The 26,963-nt window shown below is 53.1% G+C and overlaps 1 protein-coding gene and 1 long non-coding RNA gene across 26 annotated transcripts in view; one reads left to right on the forward strand and one right to left on the reverse strand.

Moving 5' to 3' along the window:
* Positions 1 to 1,434: 1,434 nt before the first annotated feature.
* Positions 1,435 to 24,685, forward strand: LOC310904231. The gene is made up of 2 exons (XR_014588128.1): positions 1,435 to 10,892; positions 11,445 to 24,685. It is a non-coding gene; the product is annotated as an uncharacterized lncRNA (long non-coding RNA).
* MBNL1 (muscleblind like splicing regulator 1) overlaps positions 22,892 to 26,963 on the reverse strand; it is a 78,948-nt gene continuing 74,876 nt past the window's right edge. For all 25 annotated transcript variants that reach the window (XM_083848667.1, XM_083848673.1, XM_083848671.1 and 22 more), the window contains one exon: positions 22,892 to 26,273. Coding sequence is in view for 2 of the 25 variants with exons in the window: in XM_083848665.1 (XP_083704791.1) it covers positions 26,263 to 26,273 (11 nt within the window). In the remaining 23 variants the exon portion in view is untranslated. The remainder of the gene's footprint in view (positions 26,274 to 26,963) is intronic.

Here is a 26,963-nt window from a genome sequence, read left to right on the forward strand (position 1 = left end):
CAGGGTCCCTTGGGCGCCTGCTGCCTCCTTCCAGCCCTGCTCGGCTCCGCTGGCTCCCCCAGAGCGCCGTGCACCCCCGCAGCCATGCTGCTGCTGCAGCCGAGCCCCTGCACCTCCCACCCTGGCTCTGCTGCGAGAACTGGCTCTGGTTTTCCGGAGCTAGCTTTTGCACATGTCCTCACCTCTTACCCCCGAGCAACTTTCAGCTCTGCTCTGCCTGCCGGAGGTGTGTGTGTGTTAAGGGTACAACAAGGCACCGGTACCAGCTCCGGAACAGAGGGAGGCAAACATTATTTAGCAAATACCTGTAATTGCGTTGCTGGCAAATCAAGGCAATGGTAAACATCATCTGCTAATGTTTAGCAGATGTTAGAAAATATGATAATATTGGATTTTCAGTCAAGTTTCCCTTTTAGTATTTCCTTATAAACCCATTTAAATGTAGGCAAAATTGTTTCTTGACATTTCTATATGGTATTTGGATCAGGTCATTTATTTGATTAAAATAATTTTTATCAACATTAAAATTATAGGAGTACTAAAATCAGAAGAAATTTTCAGATGCCAAACTTTCCCACTGTGTATGAAACACCGGAAAGAAGATTTTGAAGCTGATCTGGAAGAATTTTGTAAAAGCTAAGACTGAAAAATCAGAGACTAATAATAATATGGTTGGTGAAAATCTAGTGCATTGTCTATGGATTGGAGGGAGCAACAACAGCAATTTAAAAGAAGCGCAGGTGAACTCTTGCTGCTGGTGTGAAAATTACACAACGAAGCCCTTCTGAGCTTTCATCCACCAGCTTTTTTTATTTTGTGCCCACGTTTTCTTTCCTGATCAGTTCTAAATTAGTCGATCTAGAGAGAGGGAGGCTCCCCCGGGAGCGGGGCCCCCTGCAGGCTCCTTCCTGCACCCCTCATGGTCTTGTCCAAAGGGCTTAACCTGGGGAAGGAAGGGCCTCAAAAATAGCAGTCATGGAAATGGAAACTAAATTATTCGGCTCAGTGCTGCTGCATCATGGAATTCGGGCATTTTTAGCCTTCTTGATGCCATTAAAATGAAATGCTATTTCATTTTATTTTGGGAATATGTGAAAGCATGGTAATGACAAAGAAGTGTCAGGAGTTCAAACTAAGTGTTAGAAGTCTCTCTTTTTGGACTCTCTCGTGACAGGTTTGAAGCTGATCAGGACCGGAGCACCCTGAGCAGTAAATCTGCTCCGACGCCTCGGCTGGCAAGCCCTCTTTCATCCCTCCTCCAGCTATTGTTGCCGTTCTCGTTATCCTGCCATTCTCCACCTCTCGCAGCCGCTCCAGCCTCCTTCTCCGAGCGCTGCTCCTCCGACACGGCCACCCGGCTCCTTTGTCCCCAGCTGTGTGGGTCGCAGTCGCCTCTAATGGCCTGGAAGGGCTCAGCTGCCCCTCCTGCGCATCAGGAAAAAGAAATGCCAACTCAGAACCACAGAATCACAGAAACTCAGGGCTTGCTGGTGATGAATTCCCTGGCAATCATTACTAAGGCCATTTCTAATTTCATGTACAGTTGCTGAAGCCACAGCTTCGGATTAAGCTACAAAAGCTGGAGCACCGCAGTTGCGGTAGGAAGTGGTGGCTGCAGGGGCTTTTCTGTCACCAAGTCCCCAGCTCCCTTGTTTAAATCCTGCCTACAAATACACTCACCTGGCTTCCACCTGAGTCACTAAAAAATGGTAGGCACTTTGACTGTAGAAAAAACATCAGAATCACGAATAGCAAGCTATTCTGAGGTGTTCTGGGTGAGAACAGACAGGTTTCCCGTCTCCATCAGGAAACGAAGAGCTGGTGTCAGAGCAGAGGCCGTGAGCGCGGTCCCTGCGCGGAGCCTTGCCCCGCTCAGCACCCTGCGAGCAGGTCTGTCTCGTGGCACCTGGTTCATCTGAGCGCCCATCAGAGCATCCCCTTCCCCGCGCTTCGCGGGCCGGTTCCCAGGGCACGTCCGTCCCCCTGCCCGCCCAGCAGGCAGCGTGCCCCTCTGCCCTCCTCACGCAGCTGCAGCACCTTGCTCCACGCTCCTCCTGCCCGCTGTGCCTTTATTGCAGGAGCTGTCCCCTTGCTCGGGAGGTGCCCGGGGAGAGGAAACTGGTGTTGGCCGTGGAGAGCCCAGGAGATGGAGATAAATGAGGCTCTGAGTTGTCCAAACCGTGAGCTGCTCCCCTGAGGTGGTTCAGGCAAACCAAACAGACTTCCCTTCCCCCCCGGTGAGTTTGGGGCTCTTTTCTCCCCCCGAAGAGCAGCTCAGCTCCCCCCGGCCGTGCTGCAGCCCGCCGATGGCCAGCAGTGCCAGCAGCCGCTGCCTGCTGCAGGCTCGTCCCCTCCTGCCTGCCTGCACCCGCTAATGCTTTCCTTCCCCGTAATGAGTGTTTATTGAGCTCTTAAGGGATTAACCTTTGGCTTTCAAAATTGGAGCTTCAGAAGCTTATTTCAGGAGCCTATTCTAAAAATATACTGGAGAAAAATAGTTGGAAATACAGAATCTGTTTTATAATCTCTAGAATTTATCTAAAGAATCTGTCATCAAGGAAAAATACCTCTGTTAGTGTTCAAACACGAGTATGTTTGTTGTTGCTCAAACCTTTTAGAGTTATTAATGATTGATTTTAATGTCTCGTATTTAATGGGGGGAAGATCAGCCCTGACTTAAAAACATAATGAGCCTGTACGTAGAAAGGCAAAAAACTCTCTGTGAGCGTTTCTATCTGCCACTTTGATTCCTAACATGATAAAGCCAAGAACAAAGGCGGATGGGTGCGGGCAGACAACCCACCCTCCCAGGGCCACGGCGGGGTCTGTGCCGCACCGGGGCAGGCTCACGGCGCCGTTTGCTGCCGGGGCCTCAGGAGAGGGCTGGGGGCCGGCAGCAGCAGCACCCCCAGCCTGCGGGGCCCTGGGGTGCCCCCAGCACGCCCTGTCCCCATCCTGCTGCTCCCAGGACACTCCTGCCCTCGTGCCTGTGCTAGGGACGGGGCAGCGAGGGCTCGGCTGCTTCTGGAGCTGGGGGGACTTGGACTGTGCCCCCAGTCTGCACCCACCTGCTCGCCTCTTTCTTCCTGTACCCGTGACCCTTAAGAAACTGTATCAGCACACAGCGTCACAATTTTTGCCAAGTCTTTGTGTGACACAGTGGTGAACATTGAGAAAATGAGAGGTCTGCTCCCCACAACTGCGTGGTTTTACAGGAAGCGATCGGGATGTGACCGAGCAGTAAACGCGAACTGCTTCAGCCTTGTAGGGCACCTTGGTGTGCAGCCCTGCCGCTGCCGTGCTGCCGCGGGTTTCAAGTGATGGCCTGAATCAGCAGTGCCTAGAGGAGGGAAGAAGAGCGAACTATTCCTGGTGATCGCTCCTTCGCTGAGACAGCCTGGGCGTTGCTGCCGGCTGCTTTTCCCCTTATCTCCAAGCGAGGAGAGTCACGGTGACAAAGACAGGGAAAACAATTCCTGCAGCCTGATTCACTGAAAAGGAAGAAAAAATGGCAGTGGGAGACAGAGAGAGGTCTATATAAAGCAACCACAGTGGCGGTAGGTCGGCACGGTCCCGGTGCACAGCCTGACACCAGCCGGTGCTCACGCTGCAGCCGTGCCCCGTGCCCCGGCCGCAGCCGGGCGAGGCTCTGCCCCCACCACCACACCCCGCGTCCCCAGTTTCCCCTCGTGGGCTGCATCCTCCACGCTGGCAGCCTGCCTGCACGCGGGACGCTGAGTCCGGACACCGTGGGCAAGCGGTACAGGCACTGAGCTGGTTCTTATTTAGCAAAAATAAAGTGAGTTCAGTTCAGTGGGGCTTGGGGCATGTAGGGCTTTTGGGGGTGCTGGAAGCTGTGGAGATGTGAGTGCTGGCTGAAGGACGGGCTTGTGACAGGGATGGGAGGCAGAGGACAACTCTGCAGTGCCCGATGGGTGGTGCTGGGGTGCCCGGCTCGGGGCTGGGGGCGCTGCTGGCCGGCACAGCACACATGTGGGGTTAAACTGGGGGGGTCAGCATGGCTTCAGCACACGGAGCTGCCCCACACCTGAGCCCTTTCACCAGTATATGGGGGAGGAAAAATGATGCCATTTTCCTACAGCCTGACGGTGCTGGGGGTTGGGGTCAGGGCCCTGCACAGCCGGCCTTCTGCAGCCCCTTCCAGCACCTTCTGCCCCTTCCACGGCAGCCCTGTCCCAGCCCCGTCCCCAGTACACCGGGTGTCCCGAGCCCTGGGGCCGGCCTCGCTCGTGGCTTTTGGCAGACGGAGTCAAGTAGATGCCAGGCGGCAAGAGGAGCTCTCTGCGCAGCCGAGCAGGACGCTGTCTCCCGGTGTGCTTGTGCTGTGCCTGGCAGGAAGGCACCCCCAGCTGCCTTAATGGAAATAAATACCTGCCTGTTACAGGTGCTAATGAGGCTTCATGTGTTTGGCTAAAGAACCTGCTGCAGGATCCGTGCCAAATCCCCCCTGCTCCTGGTTGCAGCAGAGAAAATAGCAGCCAGGGCAAAGGCTCAGTGCTTTTGTAGTGTAATGAGAGAATAGCGATCATCTTGCCAAGCTGACTGGCCAAATAATGAGATCGAATCTCTGAAGTCATAATTTTGTGGTTAACTGAACAGGACTAATTCTATGTAAACTGCCTGGTCTAATTACTGGCCACAGTTCTAGAAAAGCCTGCGAACACGTGGCTGGCAGCCTGTCCCAGAAATCTCGCGACTTGCAAAGTCCCGCAGCAACAGGAGCCCCCGGCCCCATTGCCCCGGGGTTCCCGGTCCCTCGGGGGCTGCGGTGAGGATGCCCTGGGTGTGGGGAAGCCTTCTCGGGCACGGCGTGGGGCTGTCGCCTTCTGCTGCCCCGCGGGAGCCTCTGTGCTTGCAGCCCTGCCGGCAGCGCTTCACTGCTGCTGCCTGGAGCAATGCAGAGAGCCGTGCAGAGAGCCGTGCAGCAGCACGGTGTGTTAGACGGGGGCAGGCCGTCTGACGAGCAGCGCAGGCTGGGGAGCGGTGGCTCCTCTGCCTCCGACGCTGTGCTGGTGAGCCGTGCTGCCAGGACACTCAGCAGTCCTGCTGAGAGTGACGAGATGGAGGAGATAGAGGTGAGGAGATAGGGGTGAGGAGAAAAGGGTGATGAGATAGAGGTGATGAGGTAGGGGTGGCGAGATAGAGGTGACGAGAGAGATAAGCCTCATCCGGGGTGGAACAGGGCCCGGGAAGCCCAGGTGCTGTGGAAGGAGCAGGGCGCTCCCCCGGCCACATCCCTGCCAGCTCCCTCCTCCCCGCCAGCCCTAGGGCCCCGTGGGCCGGGGGTGAATCCATCGCTGCCTCGCTCTGCAGCAGCCTGCATGGGGTGGGTGGCCGAGACCCCCTGCCCCTCCCCAGGCTGGGCCAGCGCTGAGTGCCGTGTGCCTGTCCCCTCGCCAGGAGCACAGCCTGGCACCACACGGGCAGGGCTTCCCCAGCAATACTATCCTGCCCCAGATCATGAGCACAGAGACTGGGGTTGGCAGCCCAAAGTGCTCGCTAGTGTCACTGTTCCCTGCCGCCAAGACGCCGCGCAGCAGGACGGGGGTCAGGAGCGTTCCTCCATGGGCCCGCCGCCCTGCTCTGCGGGCAGACCTTGGGAGGCAACCAGAAGGGCAGGGCGGGAGGAAACCCATCGATTTGCAGCCTCTCTCGAAAGGCGAGGCGACACGTCTGTGCTGGGGTGGCTAGCTTGCTGTGCGAGTTATCTGGGTCAGCTATTTCCAGGCCCAGCATTTAATGGATTCCCCCTGCACAGCTCGGCTGTCGGCGTGGCTGGGCGGGCGAGCGGCCGGAGCGTGCCGACGAGCCAGAGCGCACCGGCGTGATCAGCTGGACGGAGCCGGGAATTAGAGCTGCAAATGTATTTGCTCAGTAACGCAGCAGCTCCTGCTTGCTAGCAAAGTGAAGGATTTGTCAGGGAAGTTTACACTGCGCTGTGGCAGAAGCTGATCTGGCAGCGCCTGTGTGAGCGCGGCCATCTGACACAGTGTGTGTGGGGGGATACCCGACGGGTGGTCGGTGCCGCAGCACCTGCTGCACTCTGCTCAACAGGAAGAAAACTGCAGCATAGCACGAAGACGTTGGTGCTCCTGGAGGCCGAGACAGTTTAAACCTCAGTCCTTGGCCAAATACGAGGTGTGAAGGCCTGATGTGGTAACCGATGACCGGTAAGCACGGTGCTGCGGTCCTGGGGGTGTCCCGGGGCTGCGGGGCTGCCTGCCGGAGGGGCTGGGCACGGCAGCACCACACGGCCCCTCCGGCTGCTGGCCTCCAGCCCCGGTGCCGCAGCAGAGAACGGGCGGCTGTGTTCCCTGCATCCCTCCGTGTCTTGCACGAGCAGCATCTTCAGGGCTGAAGCCAAAGGGATTCGTGCTCAGGTGACGCAGATCCCCAGAAGGCCCCCAAAAGGATTTGAAACCTGGCCACTTTTCTTTGACGAGTTTTCTTCAATGTTGGCTGTGGTAAACATTGCTGAGAAGGCAAGGGGTGGGGAGAAAAAAGCCGGATGCCAAGACTTCCTGACTCCAGCAAGGCAAGTAGAAAGCACCACGACTACTCCTGACGGCTCCCAGCTGCGAGTGGCAGCTCCCAGCTGCCGACCCCCGCTGAGCGCACGGGGGGCGAGCGCGGCCTGGGGGTGACGGCACGCACGAGGGGGAGGCGGTCGGTGCGGCCGCCCCAGCACCCGAGCCGACGGGCCCCCCAGCCACTGCCAGGACCTCGGCCCTCAGTGCCCCCCCTGTTTTCCTGAGCCCCTGCCAACCTGCCCCACTACTGCGGGCATCCTGCGTGCCACTTCCCAAATTTACTTGTTTGAACTTAATTTCACTGGTGTGCTCTCCTCCAGTGCATAAAAAATTATTATTTTTTTAATGATTTTTTTTTTAGCAGTGATTAATATTAAAGTGCATCTCCTAGGGGCTTGTTTAAAAAATGGCAGAGCCTTTGAAGAGGCGAACACTAAAGTGCACCAAATCACACAATTTAATTTATATTATCTTGTTTAAATTAATGCTGGGTTTTAAAAGGATGTTTAAAATCGGGACAAAGAATCGTTGGCAGTGTTCGCTGTGGCACTTAGGGTTAATAGGCTTTTGTCAGAAATGTAAAAATAAATAAAAGTTCTTCTAGCGGTTGCACCGATCATTTCATAATGAAACCAGGCAGGCAGATGAACTTCCTTTCAGTGAAAATAAAGCACAGAAAAAATGACAGGCTCGTGGTTATTTACTTCAGATTTTGAAATGAAATTACGGCAGCTATTTTGCTCTTCAGAACATGAGGCCTAGAATTAATAGAGTTCATAGAAGATGAATATTCAATTAGCCTGGTTTGGGGTTTTTCTTGTGGCTGGGGCTGAAGCAACAGCAGCCGTTCCTTTCGGGAGCTTCCTCCCGCGAGCACGGCTGTCCCAGGCGCTGGGTGCCAGGTGCTCCTGTACCAGACGTGGTTTTCCAGCAGGGACATTTTTCAGCGCATTCATACAGCCCAGGATTTCTCTGCAGAGCCCCAGCCCCGCGGCCAGGAGCGAGGCTGCCCCAGCCAAAATGCAGGGCGCGAAACCCGGCAGCTGAACGTGGCGGGACAGGGAAAGGAGTGGTTTGCCGGGGGCACAGCCAGCTCGGGAAGCTCGTAACGGCAAGGTCATTTTTGTTTTGGTTTTGAAAGTGAGAAAATACCATATGGTAGTTATTAAAAGAAAGGGATGTGAGAAAGCGATCGTTGGAACAGAGAAATACACAGAAACCGCGGCAGGGAAGCGGGTCACGGCGCCCCTCATGCACTGAGACTCCAGGGGCTGCTCGCCCCTTTCCTCTGTCCGGGGGTGGCTTCTTGGGCTCTCGCCTTCCTCCCCTGCAGCTTCGACATCCCTGGTTTAAACCCAGGCCGTGCCAGAAGACGTACTTCTGTTTGCCTTTCACGTGGTGTTTCACGTGGTATGGACTTCATGGTTGCCGTGGCCTTATGGAAGGAGGTTTCAGAACAGCACAAGCTAAAACGCTTACAACTTCAAGTTTAATTTTGAAAGTGTTTTCTAAACTGATGGCTAGATATTTTCAGACCTTTCCAAAGTGCTTGCTTTTCTTTGTATAGCTTCTGCTTCATTATTCTAATTTAATAAAACCATAGCTAAGGCAGAGAGCAGACTCATTCTGGCTAATGACAGACTTCGATTTGTTTGTGCTTCTTGTTATAGATTTTTCCTAATTACAAGCATTTTTCAGAGGCAGTTGAAAAAAATAAATGAGCAGCTGGTTTGGATGTGCGACCTATTATTGTATTTACTAGAGCTGTGGAAAAAGTATTACATTCACAGTAGGACTGTTTTGAACAGAGGAGGGCAGAAAGGATGTTTTCCAGTCGGGAATACATCTCACGTGGCGCCACGGAGCCAGCTGAGCCCCTCCACGCCAGCCGCAGCGCTGGATGCGCTGACCCAGCCCCTACGTAGCCACACAGCAACTGGCAAATACTGGGGGGAAGCACTCCTGAGGCAAATGCAGGAGTTTTTCCAGGGCAGCCAATGCTTTGTACTGTATATACCTGCTTGGAAGTCGTGTGCAAGCCCTTGTGACCAGGCAGCGAGTTTCTGGCTGTAGGCGGTACCGATACCGAAGCAGACCTTCCTCACCAAATACAGTTCTACTTTTGCAAATCACAGTTTTGGACACCTCTTGCAATGTAGCTCATTAGAAATCATGCACATGTTATAAAACTATTGCTAAATGCGCCATTAACTCATCCAAGCCAAAGTCTCTGCATGTTTGATTCATCCTCTGAACAAAGACTGATTTTCCTATGAAAACAAACCACTACATGCTTTTCTTCACCCCTTAGGCAAGATGAATTCTGGAGGATTTTTTTTTTTTTCTTATGATAGCATCCTTTATCAGAAAAAGCATTTTAAGACTCAAAACAAAAGAGAAACAGATTAGGAGCCTATGATATTTTCTAGGGCAATCTGGAAAAAGTTGTATTTAAGTCAAACATTCTCCATTGGCAACGTGTTGTAAAAGGGCTATAACCTCAGAAAAGCCAGCCAAAACTTAGAAAGGCTGCCTCTTATCTGCCCTAGTTTTTGCAGAACAGCAAAGAAACACGGCAGCATGATTACCAAGATAACGATGTCAGAGTTCCTCCGTGAATTCCCCGGTGCATTGCTGCTTGCTGTAGCGAGGTGCATTAGGTATCTAATAGTTTTTCTAGATACCAAGGTGCAGAGAAAATGCTGAGCATTACATAAAGGAAGAAACTTGATAGACTTTCGTGCATGCATTACAGTCGCGAGTCAGCTATTGATTGTGGGGAAAAAGCCTGCCAGTCCTCTGCAGCCAGTGTGGTGGGCGCTGCCCCGCTCGGCTCTGCACACTCGCTGCGGGACTGTGCGGGGCGGGGGCCGGCACAGCGCTGGGGCTGCTCACCCTGGGCCCGGGTGGGTTTTTGTTATTTGTTATTCGTGCAGTTTGCCAGCTGCAGGATGCTGAGAGGATCGAGGTTTTTTTGCATCAGGGCCTGCGCCTCCTGCAGGGGAGGCTTCTTCTGAAAAATAAGCCTTCCAATCTTGATTCATGAATTTTTTAGAATGGTTCATTTAAAAGGAGAACTAATTCCAGCGTGGTTGGCCATGCAGGGCTTTTCTGATAGAAACGTGGAGGCAGGGTAGCTGGAGGGAGGGCAGGAGGCAGCTGAAGGGCAGGCTGGTGCTCTCCTCTGGCCGTGACCCGCTTTGACATGGCACAAGGAACGTCACTTGCCCCACTTCGGTAAACAGGGACAATCAGAATTAGCTGTCCTCCCAGAACACAGAGATGTAGAAATGAGAAGGGCTGTAAAAGAGCTAGGCCTCTTGTAGAGGGCCACTTCAACATCCAATATTTGTTCTATTACACAAGAATTAAGAGCTGCAAACGAAGAACAAGGTCCATCAGCGGGGGTGCACCGAGGAAAGCCGCAGCACCACGCGCCGGGGGCTCGAGCAGGGCGCAGCTCCCAGCTCCCAGCCCCTCAGCGGGGCAGCGACTCGAGGAGGAGGAGGAGAACCTGGAAGGCCACTCTGAGGGCACGCAAGCAGCGTTAGAGCTCATTCAAATCATCCTTGGGTGTCCTTCAAGTTACGTGTAGCCAAATTCTTTGTTATTTTTTTTTCTCTGGAGACCGTGCTTGGACATCAGGTGCCTCTGCTGCCAGCTCCGGAGAGGGCCGGAGGGCCCGGCCGGCAGCACGGGCTGCGGTGCGGCTCTCCCCCGAGTCGTTCTGGAGAGCAAGAGATCCCCCTTCCTCCCTGCAGCACCCGGAGCACTCGAGCTGCCGCGCGAGGCAGGGCCGCAGCGGGCAGGAAGCAGCTTCACGCCGCGTGTGGAGGCCTCTGCGACTGCTGTGCCCGACCACAACTGGCTTACGGTTATTTTCTCCTCACTTACACGGAAGAGCCTGACATCCAGGGCAGCCAGCCTGGTCAGGACGGCAGCACCGTGGGGTTTCTGAACCCGATTAACGAGGTCAGTTTCAGAGACAAACGCGGTGTTTAACTGGTGAGGCAAATAGGCATTATCTCGTGTGTCTGGGAGCCTTTTGCATCCGTGCTCTCATCACCCTCCTCAGCACCTCCAGGACCTGCAGCATTCATCTGCTGAGCCTACCAGCCCTGACAATGCATTATTAATGCCGGAAACTGCTTTGTGCTACGCGCCTGAAACCACTCTGACCTGTGATTACAGCCGGTGGAAAAACAGCCAGCTCTCGCTGCCGGAGAGACAACTCCCTCCTGTAACGTGAAGTCACAGGGCGAGCCGAGCAGCAAGGCAAAGCAACCTGGCAGGAAAGGGGGCCTTTGTCCTTTGCTGCTCTTTGATCTCCCTGCAATCCAGGTGAAGGAATTTGCTTACATCCATATAGGGCTTTTTATTTATTTTATAGCAGATCATTTTTGTTATTTAAACAATAACCAAGGGCTTTACTCTCTGCGTGGCTGGCAACCACACCTGCATGTGCCCATCCTCGCAGTGACGTAAGAAATGCCGTTCGGGCTGTACACTTGTGGTTCCCACAGTCCAAAACCACATTTCGGAGTCATTTCCCTCCCTGCCACAACCCCTGGGTTTCTGCTCCGCCGAGGGCTTGGCAGGGCCCCAGGCCCCAGGCTGGGAGCTGCAGGCGCTGCCGCTGTGCGCAGCTCCCGCGTTGTGCCGGGTGGGCGGCACCAGGAGCAGGGAGCTGAGCTGCGCACGCACGGTGACCCCGGAGGTTTCACGGGCGGACAAAGCTGTTTTTACTCTAGAAAAAAATCCAAGTTGGTTCTCAGAGGCTGAGAAAAGCAGTCCATAAAAGTTCCTGTTTTATCTGAACTTTTGGCCATTCACACCAGAGCCTTTGTTTACATTTAATAACCTTTTTATTTATAAATGCTCTTTCCTCCACAGTTTGCCGCTCTGGAGAAACAGATGCTCTGCACAAATAGCTTTGCAAACAGTGCCATATCTGCTCGGCTAAGTTATCTCCCTGACCCCGGACACATGTCTGCTCAATAACTGATGACTCTTTCTCCTCCTGGAATGCTGCTCAGATTCCTCGGGTGCACGGAAGGCAGGAAAGCGGCCGGCGCTCTGAATTTTAGTTGGAGCTGATAGATAAGGGAACCAGAGGGAGCGCGAGGGCGAGGTCCAGCAGGAAGCACTCCTCTGTGCTGCTCGCTGGTGCTTTCTCTGCGGCCGCCCAGGGGTGGACGGGGCCCTCGCGGCGCTGCTGCTCCTCGCTCAGGTGCAGCCGTGCCGGGGCTGCAGCCCTGCCCTCGCTGCCGCCGCTCCCCGGGGACCTGCAGGGAGGCGTGGGGAAAATCCCGACAGCCTGCTGCAGGCCCGTGGCAGCTCCGCCTCAGAGACCTGTTACATTTGATGATTAAAATCGGAGCTGGTCAAAAACTCGGTATTTCTGTTCCATGGGAAATTGTGACATATTTTGAAATGAGCTGTGAATTTCCAGCATTCAGATTTGCTATTCAGTAGGTTGAGTCAAAATATTAATTTTTTCACATTGGATGGTGTTAAAACAAAAAATGCTAGAACATGGCAGCATTTCAAGATGTTGACAACATTTCATGCCAAAATGTTCCTGTAAATAGGGAAGACTAGACAAAGTATGCCATATTACTCCATAAAAGTAACCTAGGATCATCAGCAAAACCAACAGGAAATAAAAGCCCTCCCATCCACCACTTCGTTCCAGACTGGAACGGAATTATCTCCGGAATTTTCCTTATTTAACCCTCTTTCTAAAAGACTGAAAATTTTCATGACTTTTTTTTTTTTTTAAAAAAAAAAAGACCTGTACAGTTTTTGCAGAATGATCTACAAGTATTTTTCCTATCACATGGTGTTTACTCCCGTGCTAGCTGTGGTCCCTGACAAGAGATGGCAAGGCTGGGATTCAGCCTAGCTGGGGAAAAAAAAAAAAAAAAAAAAAAAAAAACATAATCAGAGCAGCTCCTTCCCAGGCCAGGTTTAATACAACTGGCCCAGGCGGTTAGGCCATTCCCATGCCAAAGTTAAGATGTCCTTCAAGCAGCTAGGAGAGCACCAGCCTCTTGGGCAGAGCGAGTAGGGTGGTCTCTTCTTCCCTGAAAAATGTATCACATATTTTTTTTTATTTTTATTTTTATTTTTATTTTTATTTTTATTTTTATTTTTATTTTTATTTTTATTTTTATTTTTATTTTTATTTTTATTTTTATTTTTATTTTTTTTTATTTTTATTTTTATTTTGTATTTTATCACATTGATTCTGCATGCATTTAATGTCCAACGTGCTACAGGAGTGCAGCTCTGACTGAGCTCTGGCATTTACTGCGCAGTTCTGCACAACGAAGAAGAGCAAACCACCTTCTTGCTGCTGCTGCAGGGTGGCACTTACGGCACCCCGGGGTCCGGAGGGTGCTGAGCAGAGCTGGGGACCTGGCCGTCACCTCAGGGGGGCTGCCCCGCGCTCGGGCAGCCTGGGGCTGCTCGTGCCGTGCGTTACCTTCCCGACACCCACAGTGAACGAAGCCCGTGTGCCCCTGCACCCCGCGCCACCCCAGCTCTGCCCGGGCCCAGCACCCCACAGCCGCCCCATCGGCAGGTGCTGCCCGTCCTCCTCCAGCGGGGGAAGCTCACGGGCTAATTAAAACATAAACTCAGCTCCTGCAGCCTCTGTGACCCGGCACACATCTGACAAAACAACAATTAATTAAAGCAAATCCCCACATGATTTGCAAACAATCTTTTTTTTTTTTTTTGATTACAGTGCGTCGCCCACCAGAGTAGTGTGTTTAAAGGCTTGTACGACACCGGGGCCGTTCCCCACCGGCCAGGGAACCTCGGGAGCCCACCACAGTTGCCACAAATCCTTTCTAACCTTGCAGGCACATTCCCAGACCAAGCCCGTCAGGACAATCGAGCGCCTGCACACAGTGGCGATGCCTGCGGGGGCTCAGGCGCCGCAGGGCCCGCGGTGCCCGCAGGATCCAGCCCTGCACTGCGGGAGCACGGCACTGCCACAGCCGAGCCGGCTCCATGCCCATGGTGGGGCCACCTCCACGCTCCTCTTGCTGCTGGTTACACGTGGATGGCGAACACCAGCAGCTTCCCGGTGAGAGGTGTTGGAGCAGCGTGGAGGGCGCAGGGCCGCCGGTGGGACATCCAGCGTGGTGCTAATGCTCATCTCCCCCTCTTCTTCTGCAGAGAGGTGTGAACACGGCCATACTTTAGCCCTAATTAAACCCATCCCAACATATGCACTGCCACCAAGTGACCTGTGAGACGTTGGGCACGCTCCGGTACGCGCCCTCCTCGCAGAAACAATGCGATTAATTACGAAGTGCGAAGCCGTCACGCGTGGAGGCTGCGCAGATACCCCGTGCCTCGCGGGGAGACAGCTGGGCCCGCCTCGGCGCTGGGAGCGGGCATGACCCAGCGCCCGCAGCGCTGACCAGGGGACACACGGCACGGGGACCCCGCCGGTGGCTCCGGGGGCTCTCAGGGCCCTGTGGGCCCGTGGGTGCGGGCAGCGGGCGCGGGGTGCGCCGAGCACAGGGCGCGAGATGTTCCTGCGTGCTGCGCGGGGACGGGCTTGGCAGGCGCTGCGCCTCGCAGAAACACATTACCAATTTGGCAAGGTACGTTGCTTTTCAGACATGAGGAGACACGAAATTGTTGACACATTTCTTCCTGTTCCCATTCAAAACTGAACTGCAAGTGGTGCTGCTAGAAAATCATGTGCCTTGTTTAACAGATTTCTTTCCAGAATGAGTACTCATCTCAGAAGGGTAAGGCATCGGGGACTAAAAATTAATAAATATTCTGTTTTGCTGGGAGGACTGTCACAGCATGCTTGAAACAAGGTGCCAAATTCTTCACTGATTCCTGCCCTTTAGTGGCCTGAATTGATGCCACTTGAAAAGCAAGAGGCTGAAGTGTCACCTCGATTTGTGCCATTATTGGTATCTAAGCTACGGGGGATGAATTTACGAACGAAAAACAAGAAAGCATGACCAGCCACCCTTGGTGGATACCTTCAAACTGCAGCACTACATATCATTGTCAGGGGCTGGAAATAAAAAGAGGAGACAAGCGAAAGGTGGGTGGGGGATGTGTCCTGTGGTGGCAGCCAGGGAGTGGGGTCTGTGGGCAGGGGGCACGGGCAGCGCCGGGGCCGGGGGGCGGGAGCTGGCACCAGGAGCAGGGCACCCAGAGGGGCAGCTCAGGGAGCTGCTGAGACAGGGCGAAATGCACAGTGCCAGAAAATAAACCGGGAACTAGCCAGGCCTGCATCCTAGCGCTGAATATGAAATTATGCATGAGAGGCATGTGAAAAGCAGAGTGAGGATCTGTCGTTCTCTGATGTTCGGTGCTGCCCATGGGACATCGCCCGCGTGTTGGGGCATCTCCAGGCACGGCACCAGCCCCGTCCTGCCCCGGCCCGCCGGGCGAAGAGGCAGCGCTGGCCCCGCGGCAGCGCCCAGCAGCCCCCACCGAGCTCGCTCTGAGCCCTGGGGGCTGGCGGGGGCCACGAGGCCGCCCCGGCTGCCGAAGGGCCGTGGGGAGCAGGTCTCCTGCCGGTCTGTCAACGGCAAGCCATCGGCTGCCGGTGACCAAGTGCTGCCCGCATCTGTTGGGCAGGGAGATGCGTGCGTGTGCGGACTGGCAGCTGGGTTAGGTTTGGCTGCCCTGAAAGCAGAGCAAAGACTGAATTCCTGAGAAAGAAAACAGATTGGGAAATACGAGATTGCCCAATATACCAACCGGTGAGTCACAGGGCTCGCCAGCAGCAAGTGTTGTGTTCGACTCGTGCACGCGCGGGGGGCTGGTTGCTGCCTGGGAAGTGACCGGGACAAAGCCGAGCCATGGCTTTGCCGGTGGGCGCAGGCACGCCAGGCCCCTCGCACGCCAGGCCCCTCGCACACCGAGCTGTCCCCGTGTGCAGTGGCCCTGGGACACGGTGGCAGGCGGGGTGACAGCGAGGGAGGTGAGCGGGTGCATGGGTGCCGTGTTTGCCCGGGCTGCTCCAGCACTTACACTAACCAACCAGAGACTCGCGGCGGTCACTTCGTTATTGTCATTAAGGCGTTTATTGCCGAGTGTCAGCGCGCAGAAGGCTCCCTCACACGGCTGGCCAATATCCACGTTTGCCAACAGCCGGTCCTTTCGCCTACCCGAGGTCCCGCCAAAGGAAAACAACCCGGGTCAGTCTGAGCGTGCTGGGTGCTAAAGTTCAGCCGCCGAGGTAGCTCTGAGCACAAACGCACGGAGCCTGCGCCGCGGCACGAGCCACGTGGGAAGCGCAGGCTGCAGAGCCCCGGGCAGCCACCGAGCCGAGGCAGCACGTGGGCCAGCACCCGCGCACAGCTCGGGGGTGCTGACGGGTGCTCAGCAGCCAGCACCCCGCGCAGCCCCTCTGGGCAGCCCTGCGGGAGGTGCCTGGCACCGGCTCTCGGAGGGAAGGGCCGGCAGGGCCCCGTGGCTGCTCCTCGGCAGGAGGACGCGAGGCCCCGTGGCTTCCCTGCCGCACACCGGCAGCGCCAAGCCCCGGGGAAACGAGCAGCGGCTTGGCACGGAGGGCTTGTGCCCCAGTTTCTCCCCATGATAAACAAAGCGGCACTTCTTACACCCACTCTGCAAATACTTTTTTTTTTTTTTTTTCCTTTCTGTTTCTGACTGCCAAGGCATTTGGCAGCTGAGAGCCATTTCCTGGAGCCTGCCGGGTGCCCGGTGGCTGGTGGCAGGGGCCGTTGGGCGTGCAAGGGGAGCAGATGCCGGCCACAGACAGCAACGGGAACGTGCATGGGTGCTGCTGCAGCTCTGTGCCCACGGGGCATGGGCATGGACCTGCAGCCAAACCGGAGTGCTCAGTGTTAGCCACGGAAAGAGGAAGGGAATGATTTAAGGCTTCAGAAAAATAATAAAAAAATAATAATAAAGGCAAGAATGAGTGGTTTTCATTTACAGCTCAAAATGCTTCATGCTTCTTCTCTGGAAAAAAGGCCAATAAAGTGTGGGAGGCCAGAGAAGAGCGGGAGAAGGCTGAAAGTGGGGAGCCCGAGCAGGGGAAGGCCAAAGGGGAGAGGGAGGCCAGAAAGGTGGTGGGTAATGAAGGGGAGGAGGGGGCTCATTGAGAGGGGGAGGCCAAAAGAAGTGAAGACCAAGAAAATGGAAGGATGAAAAAAAAAAAAAAAAAGCAAGGCCAAAAAAGACTGGGAGGCTGAAAAAGAGTGGGACGCTGGAAAAAAGCGGGGGATGAAGAAAAGAGCTGGAGGCCGAAAGAAAAAGTGGAGGCCAACAGGCAGTGCTGAAGAGCAGGACGGGGGGAGGCAGAGCCCGGAGGCCTCTCAGCGCCCCCGCCAGCGCTGGGGCCAGCCCAAAGCCGGGGTGCTGCGGGCTGCCGGGCGCTGGGGCGGCTGCTGGGCGCCCGCAGGTGAGCAGACGGGGGCACAACGCTGGAGCGCAGGAAGCTGCGCTGGGGAGGGAGGGGGTGGCTGAGCTCTGCAAGGCCTGCCGGCCGCCTGGGGCAGCCCTGCGGACGGGGACGGGGCCAGGCAGCCGGGCACAGCGCGGCCTTAACCCCAGCGCTGGGGAGGGGAGGGCGCAGAGGTGCCCAGAGCCACCCGAGCCCCTTGCACCTCACTGCACCGCACGCCGGCAGCCCGGGCCGTGCCCACCTGCAGCTGCAGGCGGATCCGTGCCCCTTGTGCTCCAGCCCCTGCCACCTCTGCCAAGGCCAGGGAAGCTGTGCCCCGTTTCTGGGTTACTTCGGATAAATGATGAAGCTGCTTGATCTGCAAGTTCCCCGCTCAGTTATTGAACTTAGGGACAGAGCTGTAGGTGCAATTAAAAGCTGTTCAGTTTTAGGCTGTATTAGATTTTCTGTGTTCAGAAATCCTAGGAAGTGCGTGCCCTTAGCAAGAATATAATAGGTAAACGACAACAAACATTTTCTCAAATGGTTTTGGCAAATTCCCTAATGTATGCACTTACTCTCGCCTATCTACTTAAGTGATAAATTCCTAATTCTGGCTTTTCTCCAAGCAGTTTAAGCTGGCATGTTTAAGTCGAGCTCCAGAATTTTCTTTATAAATAGTAAAGACCAAAGCAATTCTCTACAACATGCGCCGAGTGTTAGCTGCATCTCCAGGAGGTTTTCCGTGCGTTGGCTGAGCGGGAATGCTGAAGAGCCTCCCGGTGGCAGCACGCCTCCCAGTTTCAACTTATGGAAAATGAGAACAGGGTAACGCTGTAAGTTACAGACTTTATGGATAATATGCGCTGAAAATCAAAACAAAAAAATACAAAAAAAAACCAAAACAGTAGCGGGATGGCGGCAGGACAGTGGCAGGATGGTGGCAGGACGGTTGCAGCCCCTGCAGAGCCCCTGGTGCCCCGGGCAGGGCAGGCGTGGCTCCAGGAGCACCAGCGTCACCGGGTGCATTGCATCCCCATACAAACTCCTCACCTTGCCTCAGTGGGGTCTTCCACCCACCAGCGAGGGTTGCTCATTAAGGAATACGTGTAAATATTTCTCTTGTCACTTGCATCTAGACATTTTGTCAGTAAAGTGAGAGTGTCAGGACAGACAGCATCGCTGCTGCCGCTGCAGTGTCCCGGTGCGCTGCCCACCTCCAGCTGGTTCATCTCCATCTGCACACCCACCGCGGTGCCATCGGAGAGCCCGCAGTTGGCTCAAGCCCCGGCGCTCGCTAATGACTGACTCATCGGCACCATCGCCGCCTGACTCACCAGCCCATGGCACTCAGCTGCCGGGTCCCTGCGCTCGCGGTGCCGCCCCGAGGTGCTGCTGCCCCTCCGAGCGCTGCTGGGGCAGGGGCACCCCACAGCCCCGAAGGCCCCCAGGCAGCTCTCGCAGCCCAGCAGGAGCACGTTCTGCCTGCAGCAGCACGGAGCTCCCCCGGGCTGTGTGCTCCCAGCCCCGGTGCTGCACGAGTGGGCGCACGTCCCCGCGAGGGGGTCACCTTCCCCACGCACCGTGCAGCTGCTTCTCTGCCTGTGGGCAATCTGTGGGTTCGTGGGAAGCACGGCTGCTGAAGGAGCCTCTTTGGCACAAGCAGGATTTGGGGTGGAAGCGCCCGAGGACAGCACTGCCAAAGAGCCAAGCGCTGCCAGCCCCAGCACGTGGCTGCCTGCGGGGCGCGGGCACCCGGCGAGGGCTGCCGAAGTGCCGGCAGCCGTGGTTTGGCAGCTCCTGCCTCCGCTCCCCGAACAGCGCCACTCAGGAGCCCTCCCCCGGCTGCAGGCAGCCTGGTGGCCCCGGGCACCTCGCTGGCACCACCAGGCTGGCACCCACATGAGCTTTGTCACCACACGAGCTTCACACCACCATTGCACCCGCGTGCAGTGCCTGCCACCCGCTGCTCCAGCACATTTGTGCTTCCTCCTCTGCTCGCTGTCCAGTCTCGAGACTAAACCCAAACAGACGGCTTCTGAGTCGGCCCTATAAAATGTCATTAAGGCACAGGCTGCAGGGAAAGCACGGAGCTCTTGAAACAGGCCACTCCAAGCTGCAACCAAAAGATGAATAGAAATAATTTCATTGAAGACTAAATGGAAATTCCACTGCAGCAGCTACCAGAAAACCAGCACCAACTGAAGAGGAGCGCTATGGCCGGGCACGTTACCATCCTGGCACGTTACAGCCTCTGTAATTTCCTTGTAGCCTGTAGGCCTCTTGGCTTTTAGTGTGCCAGTCCTGCTGGAAAGCAAGGGGCCGTCCTGCCTCGGCAGCGTGCGTGCACGCACCCGCACCGGGCGAGCTGCTGCAGCCCCCGCGGCGGCTGGCGAGGCGCGGGGCTCCTGCCGGCGGGCGTCCCACGCGCACGGCGCTTCGGTTCCACCCGGCCACGGCCCACGCGGCCCTGGCAGCATCCGCAGAGCCGCTGCACAGGGCTTGTCGGAACGGGATCTTGTGAGCGAGCCACGGCTCAGCGGTGCGCAGGGCGGTGGCAGTCGGTGTCGCTCCACTCTCACCGCAGGCAGCCGGTGCCCGCGGTGCTGCTGGCTGCGGAGCTCGCGGCGATCGCTTGGCAAAGCCGGTCGGAGTTCAGGACAGCACAGGTAGAAGTGAAACACAGCCCCGGGGCTTGCCCCACGCTTTAATGATGCATGTTCACAAACAGCACAAGGTTGTTTTATCACATGAATACAGCTAAAGCGATTAATATACCTAAAGGGATTAATATACCTGGTTTTAGGAGAAATTAATGGAGCAATTAATTGTCTAAGTGACCTGAGGAGGGGATGCTGAGAGAAGCAAAGCAGCTCCCATAGCCAGCTTTATCAGGCAGGGTAGATTCAGATTAGTTCCCCCAAACTCCCCTCCATGCTCCTTTCTGTTCTGTATCTGCAGCTCTATTTTCGGAGGAAAGTTTCAACCCAGCACAGATGTTCAGAACCGGGTTTCATGCAGCAACAATCTTTTCACATCATTCTGCTTTTTGCACTCCAGATTACTAATGCAGGAAGAGCTGCAGCCAGAGCTGGCTGTCAGTGGCTGGAATGACACACCGAATACATTTTCCCCCTTGGATGAGTGCTGCGGGTGCCGGCAGGCCCGTGATACACTCAGAGCCACCTTCACAAGCACCTCCTGCATCCCTCTTCGACCAGACCACCTCTGGAGCGCTGTGACACAAGGAGGCCACCACCAGACACACTGGGCTGGGCTCCGGCAGCGCCCGGTGCCCCCCGGCCCAGCAGCAAGTCCCTTCTCCATCCACTTCCGCGGCAGTGAGCAGGTGCTGGGCTGGGGGCGCAGGGACACCCAACCCCGCGGTGCTGCCCCAGCCTCGCCCAAGTGCTTCGAAGAGCAGCCCGAGGTAGCACTACGCACCGACGGCGGGTGCACACACCGCACCGGGGTGCCCTGGTACCTGCAGGCACCACTCCGCCCCGACCCGCTCTGCTGCGGCCCCAGGAGCGAGCACTGGGCTCGTGTGTGTGCATGGCGCAGAAAATGCATCGGTGGCAGCTTGCAGAGACCCCTCTGCAGGTTCAAGGAGCTGCCCGAGTGCAGAAGTGAGAAGGTATTGCTGTGCTCCCAAGAACTCTCCCTGTTTTGCACTACCATCCATTTTGCAGCCTTGCTAAGAAACAAGCGAGGTGTGGGTGGTCAGGATCACACGCGACAGCCTGCGATAGCACTGCAGGATGGGGCCTGGGCCTCGGGGCCGGGAGCAGCCGGCAGCTGGGGAAGTTACCGAGGAGCTGGCGTCAGGGCAACAAACCTGGGAGAGAACCAAGGGAAGCCCTGGGAGGGGGATGCTTTCCTAACCCAGGAGAGACCCTGGCCAGTTCCCGGGTGCTCGGCACCGCTGCCTGCACGGGGCCGGATGGTGCTGCCCGTGCCGGCTCGCGGCACCGTGCCCCGCGCGGCCAGCCCCGCAGGCCGGGAGCGCAGCGGCTCTCAGTGGCTGACGCCGGTTTTTATCCTCCGCTAACGAGAGCGCTGCCTGAGGGAGCTGGGTACCGAGCCAGGCCTCTCCTCACGCTCCCTTTAATGATTGCAACACTTCTCGCACTTGCACTGCGGTGAGTTCAGCAGCCACGGAAGGCGGGAGCAAGCTGGGAGCTTGCAGGCCCAGGAGCCCGGCACAGCTCCAGCCCGCCCGGGCTCAGCGCGCCCTTTGCACGCTGCCAGCACCTCTCGGCGCTGCTGCACGGCGCTGGGGCGCTGGTGGCCCTCGGGGCACCCCGTGCAGAAGAAAATCTCCTCCTGGTGCTTGCCTTTCTTCCGCACAGGGATGGCACCAAGCTGCAGGACACGGAGGCCTATCTGTGACCTTACCAAGCCGACCAGCTCGGCTGGGCCCCCCCTCAGCACAGGTCAGCCGGCTGCAGCACGAGTTCCCCCTGGCTCTGCGTGCTGTTAGTACTAACAATAAGGTACACAGCTCGTTTAGTATAAAGCGTTTAAAAGCCAGCAATACCTGAGAGGAAGGTAGAAAATGCAAACTTCCTTTTCCTGGACTAGAGGTATGCATTTAGAAGAGAAAAACGAGAAGTGGGCGGACAAGGCAATTAGCAACACTGCTCTGCAGAAGGGTTGGCTTGGTTTGGTTTTGTTTTCCTTAAGCTGAGTTTTGCAATCCCCCCGTGCTGTGCCAAGGCCACGAGGCAGGCCGGGCTGCTCGCGGGGCTACGCGCCTGCAGGAGGAGCAGCCCCACAGCCCGCGGCCAGGACGCGCCCGCGCTGGGCAGCCAGCGCCGCCGGGGCACCGCGGCCTAGGGCTGATGGCTGCACCGAGGGGCGAGCAAAGGGAAAGTCGTTCTGTTCTGACGAGATGCTTTTTCTCGTGCAGATGCTGCTCTCCAGCACCAGCACCCCACCTCCCTCCTGGCCCAGCACCCCCGGCCATCTCCCAAACGCCCCGCATCCGGCCCCTGCATGCCCCTGCCCCCAGCCCCAGGGGCGCCCTCCTGAGCACTCAGCTCCTTTGGGAAGTGCCACAGGTGCCTCCCAGCGCTGCCCTCACTTGTCCTTGAATGCACGTGGAAGCAGTCAAAGTGGTTTTGATCTCTCCGTCCCCAAACCTGACGGACAGTCTGCCCCCATCCCAGCCCTCGCAGGGCCCTGCAAGGGAGAGCCCCCCCAGCCCTCGTCACCCCAAGGGGCATCGAACATGCAGCGCTCTGCCACGAGCCGTGTGCTCCCAGAAGAGCTTCACCTGTCTTTTCCCACCCCATAGCTGTCACACTTCCCCTCCTCTATCTGAAGGCGGCCGTTCCCTGTGACGGACAATTTCCCATTCGTGCCACAGGCAGCCTGCTAAGCCCCGTGACGGGCGAGCCCCCCAGGAGGGGGCTGCTCCATGGGACTGAGAGCACGGCGACGAATGCTTCCCCGTGCCCCGGGGCTCTTGGGGACGGCTGTACCTTTGTCTCCGGTGCGTTCCTGAACCGTCGCTGTGCTTGGTTTCCTCCTGCGGCTTTAGCAGACCTCGCGCCTGGCCCCCCGCAGCCCCGGGCTGAGCGGGGTGCTCGGCCCTAAGACCGAGGGCTCTGGGCGTTGAGCCGAGGAGCGAATGAGGCCGGCAGCAGATCTCTGAACGCCTCTTCCGCGAGCTGCTCCCCGGCTCTGCAAACACCGAACACCGGAGACGGGGCAGCCTTTGTGAGGAGCGGCTCTTCTGGTGTGCCAGAGGTCAAGACACGCACTCAAGGTCAATTTTTTGAATTAAGCCTGTGGGTTTTTCAGTCGCAACTCCGATGAGAGGAGTCATTTATCAGCACGAGCGCAAGGAAGCGGTGTAATGGGGCTCCCTCTAACGTCGGGCCCGGCTGCGCGGCTTTTTAACTTGATATAGAAAAACATAATTGAGAAAGAGAACTTTTATTAGGGCAATTTCACTTTATTTTTCCATACAGCAAGGTCAACTATAGCAGTAATAATAAAATAAGCATAAAAACAAATTGCAGCCCAGGACAGAGTACATAATTTGGAGCAACTACAAGCAAAAAGTAAGTCTGTGATTACATAATAGTAAAACCAAGCACATCTGTCCTTTCAGCAGATGAAAGTTGCGGGGTTGCAAATAAGTGCAACTTATTCATTATTCAGTATGAGTACTGGAGAGATCAGATAAAGGAATGGCCCGATCACTTTTTCTTTCCAGCTTTGGCATAAATAATGACAAGGCTTCTTGAATGCTTTCCATTAAAACTGTAAAATTTCATAGTTGGTTTTTTTTTTTTCACCTGCTAAAAGAACAGGACCACTACAGCAATAAAAAATAATCACATAACAACTACAGCTACGGTGTGCTGTTTGGTTTGCCTGTTCATGATTTAACTTTTTTTGTGAAAGTCAGTATTTGTTTTGAAGAATCTTTTTTGTGAACAATAAACCACTGAAATTGTCAGAAACTGGTTTGAATAGTATATACCTTTAATATATTTTTGATACTTTAAACATGCAGTAGTTTTTGAATAATGTACGGAATATTTGATCCATGATTTCACCTTGATGGTTTGAAGTACCTGCTTTTTTTTCTTTTTTTTTCTTTTTTTTTTTCTCTTTTTTTTTTATTAATGATTTTCAGGCAGATTTGAACCAGTGGAGCTTTTGTCAGTCATGAGATCTTGGAAGGATGGCATATCTTTCCAGCTGAAAAAATCCTGGCAAACTACAAGCTGTCCACATAAAGCAAAGCAACTTTTTTGAAGGGGTATGGAGTGCTAACTCTGTGCCACTTTTGCAAGCAATTTTGTTCAGCCTGTCATTTTATTAGCCTTAACAAAACTCCTTGTAATTATAGACATTTTTATTCAAAATAAGATCTTACTATTATACAGGTTTCTCTCTTTTTTGACTATATACAGAAGTGCAAAAAGTCAACCTTCTCTCTATACGTTCCCACATGCTAAACTGCAGCATAATCAACCCTCAAGAGTTTGCACACACACACTATAATTCTTGTTACGTAAACTTTGAATATTTGGATTATCCACAAAACGTCCCTTGATCTATTGATTATGCAGCTTATTTATAACAAGGCCTGATATTCAGGGATTTCAAAAAATATTTAAACAATATTTTAACATTTGAAATGGATACAGTAGAAAATAAATTTTATTCTAATATCTAGGAACTAGATTTTCTCATAATAACTAATTACAAACAAAATAAATCATCAAAATATTACTCAATTGTCTGCCAGGATTGTTGCGATAGCAACAACTTAACTTCTTACTTAGCAATGATTATATAATTATAAGATATCCATATAAAAGATCTTTGTTCTTTTAATGAAAACTAGACAAGAACTAACAATGACTGACATTCTTACATTGTAATATTAAATCAGTAAAATATAAATCATTTAGTCAACAATAATACGAATATTCATATGACACTACATGTAAATTCAAAACTGAGTATGTTATGAAGAAAACTACTTTTTTTTGTATTTTGAAAAATTCATCAGTAAACTCTAATAAAACAAAATTCTATAAACTGAAATGGTATTCAACTGGTAATAGAAAATGAAAACAATCTAATAAATGTAAGAAATAAAAACTACACTTTTAACAAGAAAAAAATAAGTAATATTCTATAATGTTAAGTAACTACAATAACATGTGAAGTCACCTATACTTTCTTAACACGATTGAAATTACATTGGTATGGGTTTTAACCCGTAATGTAATAATCTAAGGCTTTAATAGATGTACAGTACAATCAGTAAAATCAACACATCATTCTTATACTATAAAGCATCTCTCTCAAGCATAAAAACTTGCAGTAAACTTGGAAGTATGGAGAGTTCTACAACCGAACTCGCGCTTCTTCCACTCCACGCTATGCTACCAGTGACCTGGCCCCCACTTCAGCACTTTGCTGAACAGAGCAAAAATATCCTTTACTAGCTGCAACATCCAAACCACAAAAAGGAATTCCTTTGGATGAATCCATTCTTAGAACTTGAATGCACATCTATTTTTTTGTTTTTATTTTGTAAAGGCTTTCTAAGGCTATAAGCAGTTAATCTGAACAAAAAAAGTCACATATAAAACTCACCCGAGTATTTAACCCACCCAATTTCTATGCTAATTAACATCTCCATTTTTTCATGTTTTGGTTTGTCATGCATCTGATGTCAGTGCTTCTTTCGTCTTTGTTTAGAGTCACTATTTAATGCGTGACTTTGATGAAGTAAAAGTGAAACCCATCTCTGCAAAGCATTTATAGTCCTTTTGACTTTCGACAGAGGCTATAAATAGAAGCAAAATAAGTTCCTCAAACGTGTGTTACTGTGTCTCAGAAATGGCTTTTCCCTTTCATATATCATGTTATACAGTAAAATACGCATAAATATTACACTATAATGCCTTAAAATAGTTTATATATATGTCCAGTATGGGTTAATTTGTACGGCTAGAATATCTCTCTTGTGCTGTCTAATGTTACTGTAAGGAGTAATTGGCCATTTCTGAGACAGCTTTGGTTTTGAAACAGAATGGTGCCCTTTGACTGATTATACTAGTAAAGTAAGTGAAAATGTGGTTCTGAAAATAACACTGCAGAAATAATACTCTAATCTGATGTACAGTCTATGGCACTTCATGAGAATCCTTAACAACATGGTACTTAAAGCCATTGATGTGCTTTAAAATATACACAGTTGTGGTTTTGCTTGGCACATTCATCTCTGTCAGATACCTCTCTTACCACTTCTTACAATCTATTACATTAAAAATATTACTCTTAAACAAAAATTACTGTGCATGCACGCTCTCATCTATAATGGCAATTTTAAATACAAGGTGCACCTTTGTTATTTGTAAACCTTGAAAGAAATAAACTTACTTTAAAAAATTATATCTTGGTCTACAGACGTACCAATACATAATAGATTTATGGTTACACCATAGTCTGTCTTTTCAAGGTGACATACATGATTATGTAGGAAATAGACTACATATGCATATTCAAATACATATGCATACTTCTGTGCTAGAAAAGATAGACGATGTTGTAGTTTTTAGACAATAAGATCACCTCAGCACAAATATCAATTAAATGTACAAAGTATATAGGCAACAGTGTGCAGTGGATTTCCAAGTTCTTGTTTCATCTCGTTAACATGCAATGTGTGGATGTCTTACTGCTGAGGGAGTTTCCGAGTGTTGCTTGACGGTATATACATTATGGCTAATGAACTTGTCCTTTTCTCAACCCAAACACACTGTCCTTTTCTCCTTAGTTATGATCTGGAAAGGAAAAAAGATAAATCATTTTCAACACTTTCAGAATCTTTTTTAGCACCACATGAGCCCAAACTTTGTATTTGCAATGAAAGGGAAATCTGCCACTCAATACTGGGGAAGTTTGCATCCAAAAACCTTCAGGATTTGCCTTCAATATGCTCTTGTTGCAAAAGCTCACTTTACACACAAAATATGCAGTGATAAAAGCACACAATAAACCGGCCTCCTGGCGTTCCCGAGCCTACAGCCACTGGATCAGAATCTGGGGGGAGTTTCGTGGACTCCAAAGCCCAGATCCTGGAACGCAGAGATCCCCACAAAAAACGCTGCGTGAGCGCTGCCCATGCAGCCAGGTGCTCCTCTCTCTCCCCAGGTCCTGTTGCCTCTGCCTCTGTAAAATATGGGAGCCCAGCCTCTACTTGAGAGGCACCTACACTGCTTTGGAAATCTGGGCCCTCCTTACTTGACCGCCCATCTGGGGTAGCTATTTCTCTGGTCTCTGCTGACTCCTGCACGGGAGACACCTCTAGAGAGGAATTCCTCCTGAACTGCAGGATGGGCTCTAAAGTAGGAGCTCTTTTCTTCCCAGCTGTCTGCAGAGGGAAGTTTGATAACAAGCATACACTGCAGAGGAGAGGCATCCCACCTGATCCCTTAAGCAGTTAAAAAACGTTTATGCTCGGCTGAAAGGAA

The sequence above is a fragment of the Anser anser genome, assembly GCF_964211835.1.
Source record: "Anser anser genome assembly, chromosome: 9".
In the NCBI taxonomy this organism is placed as follows: Eukaryota; Metazoa; Chordata; class Aves; order Anseriformes; family Anatidae; genus Anser; species Anser anser.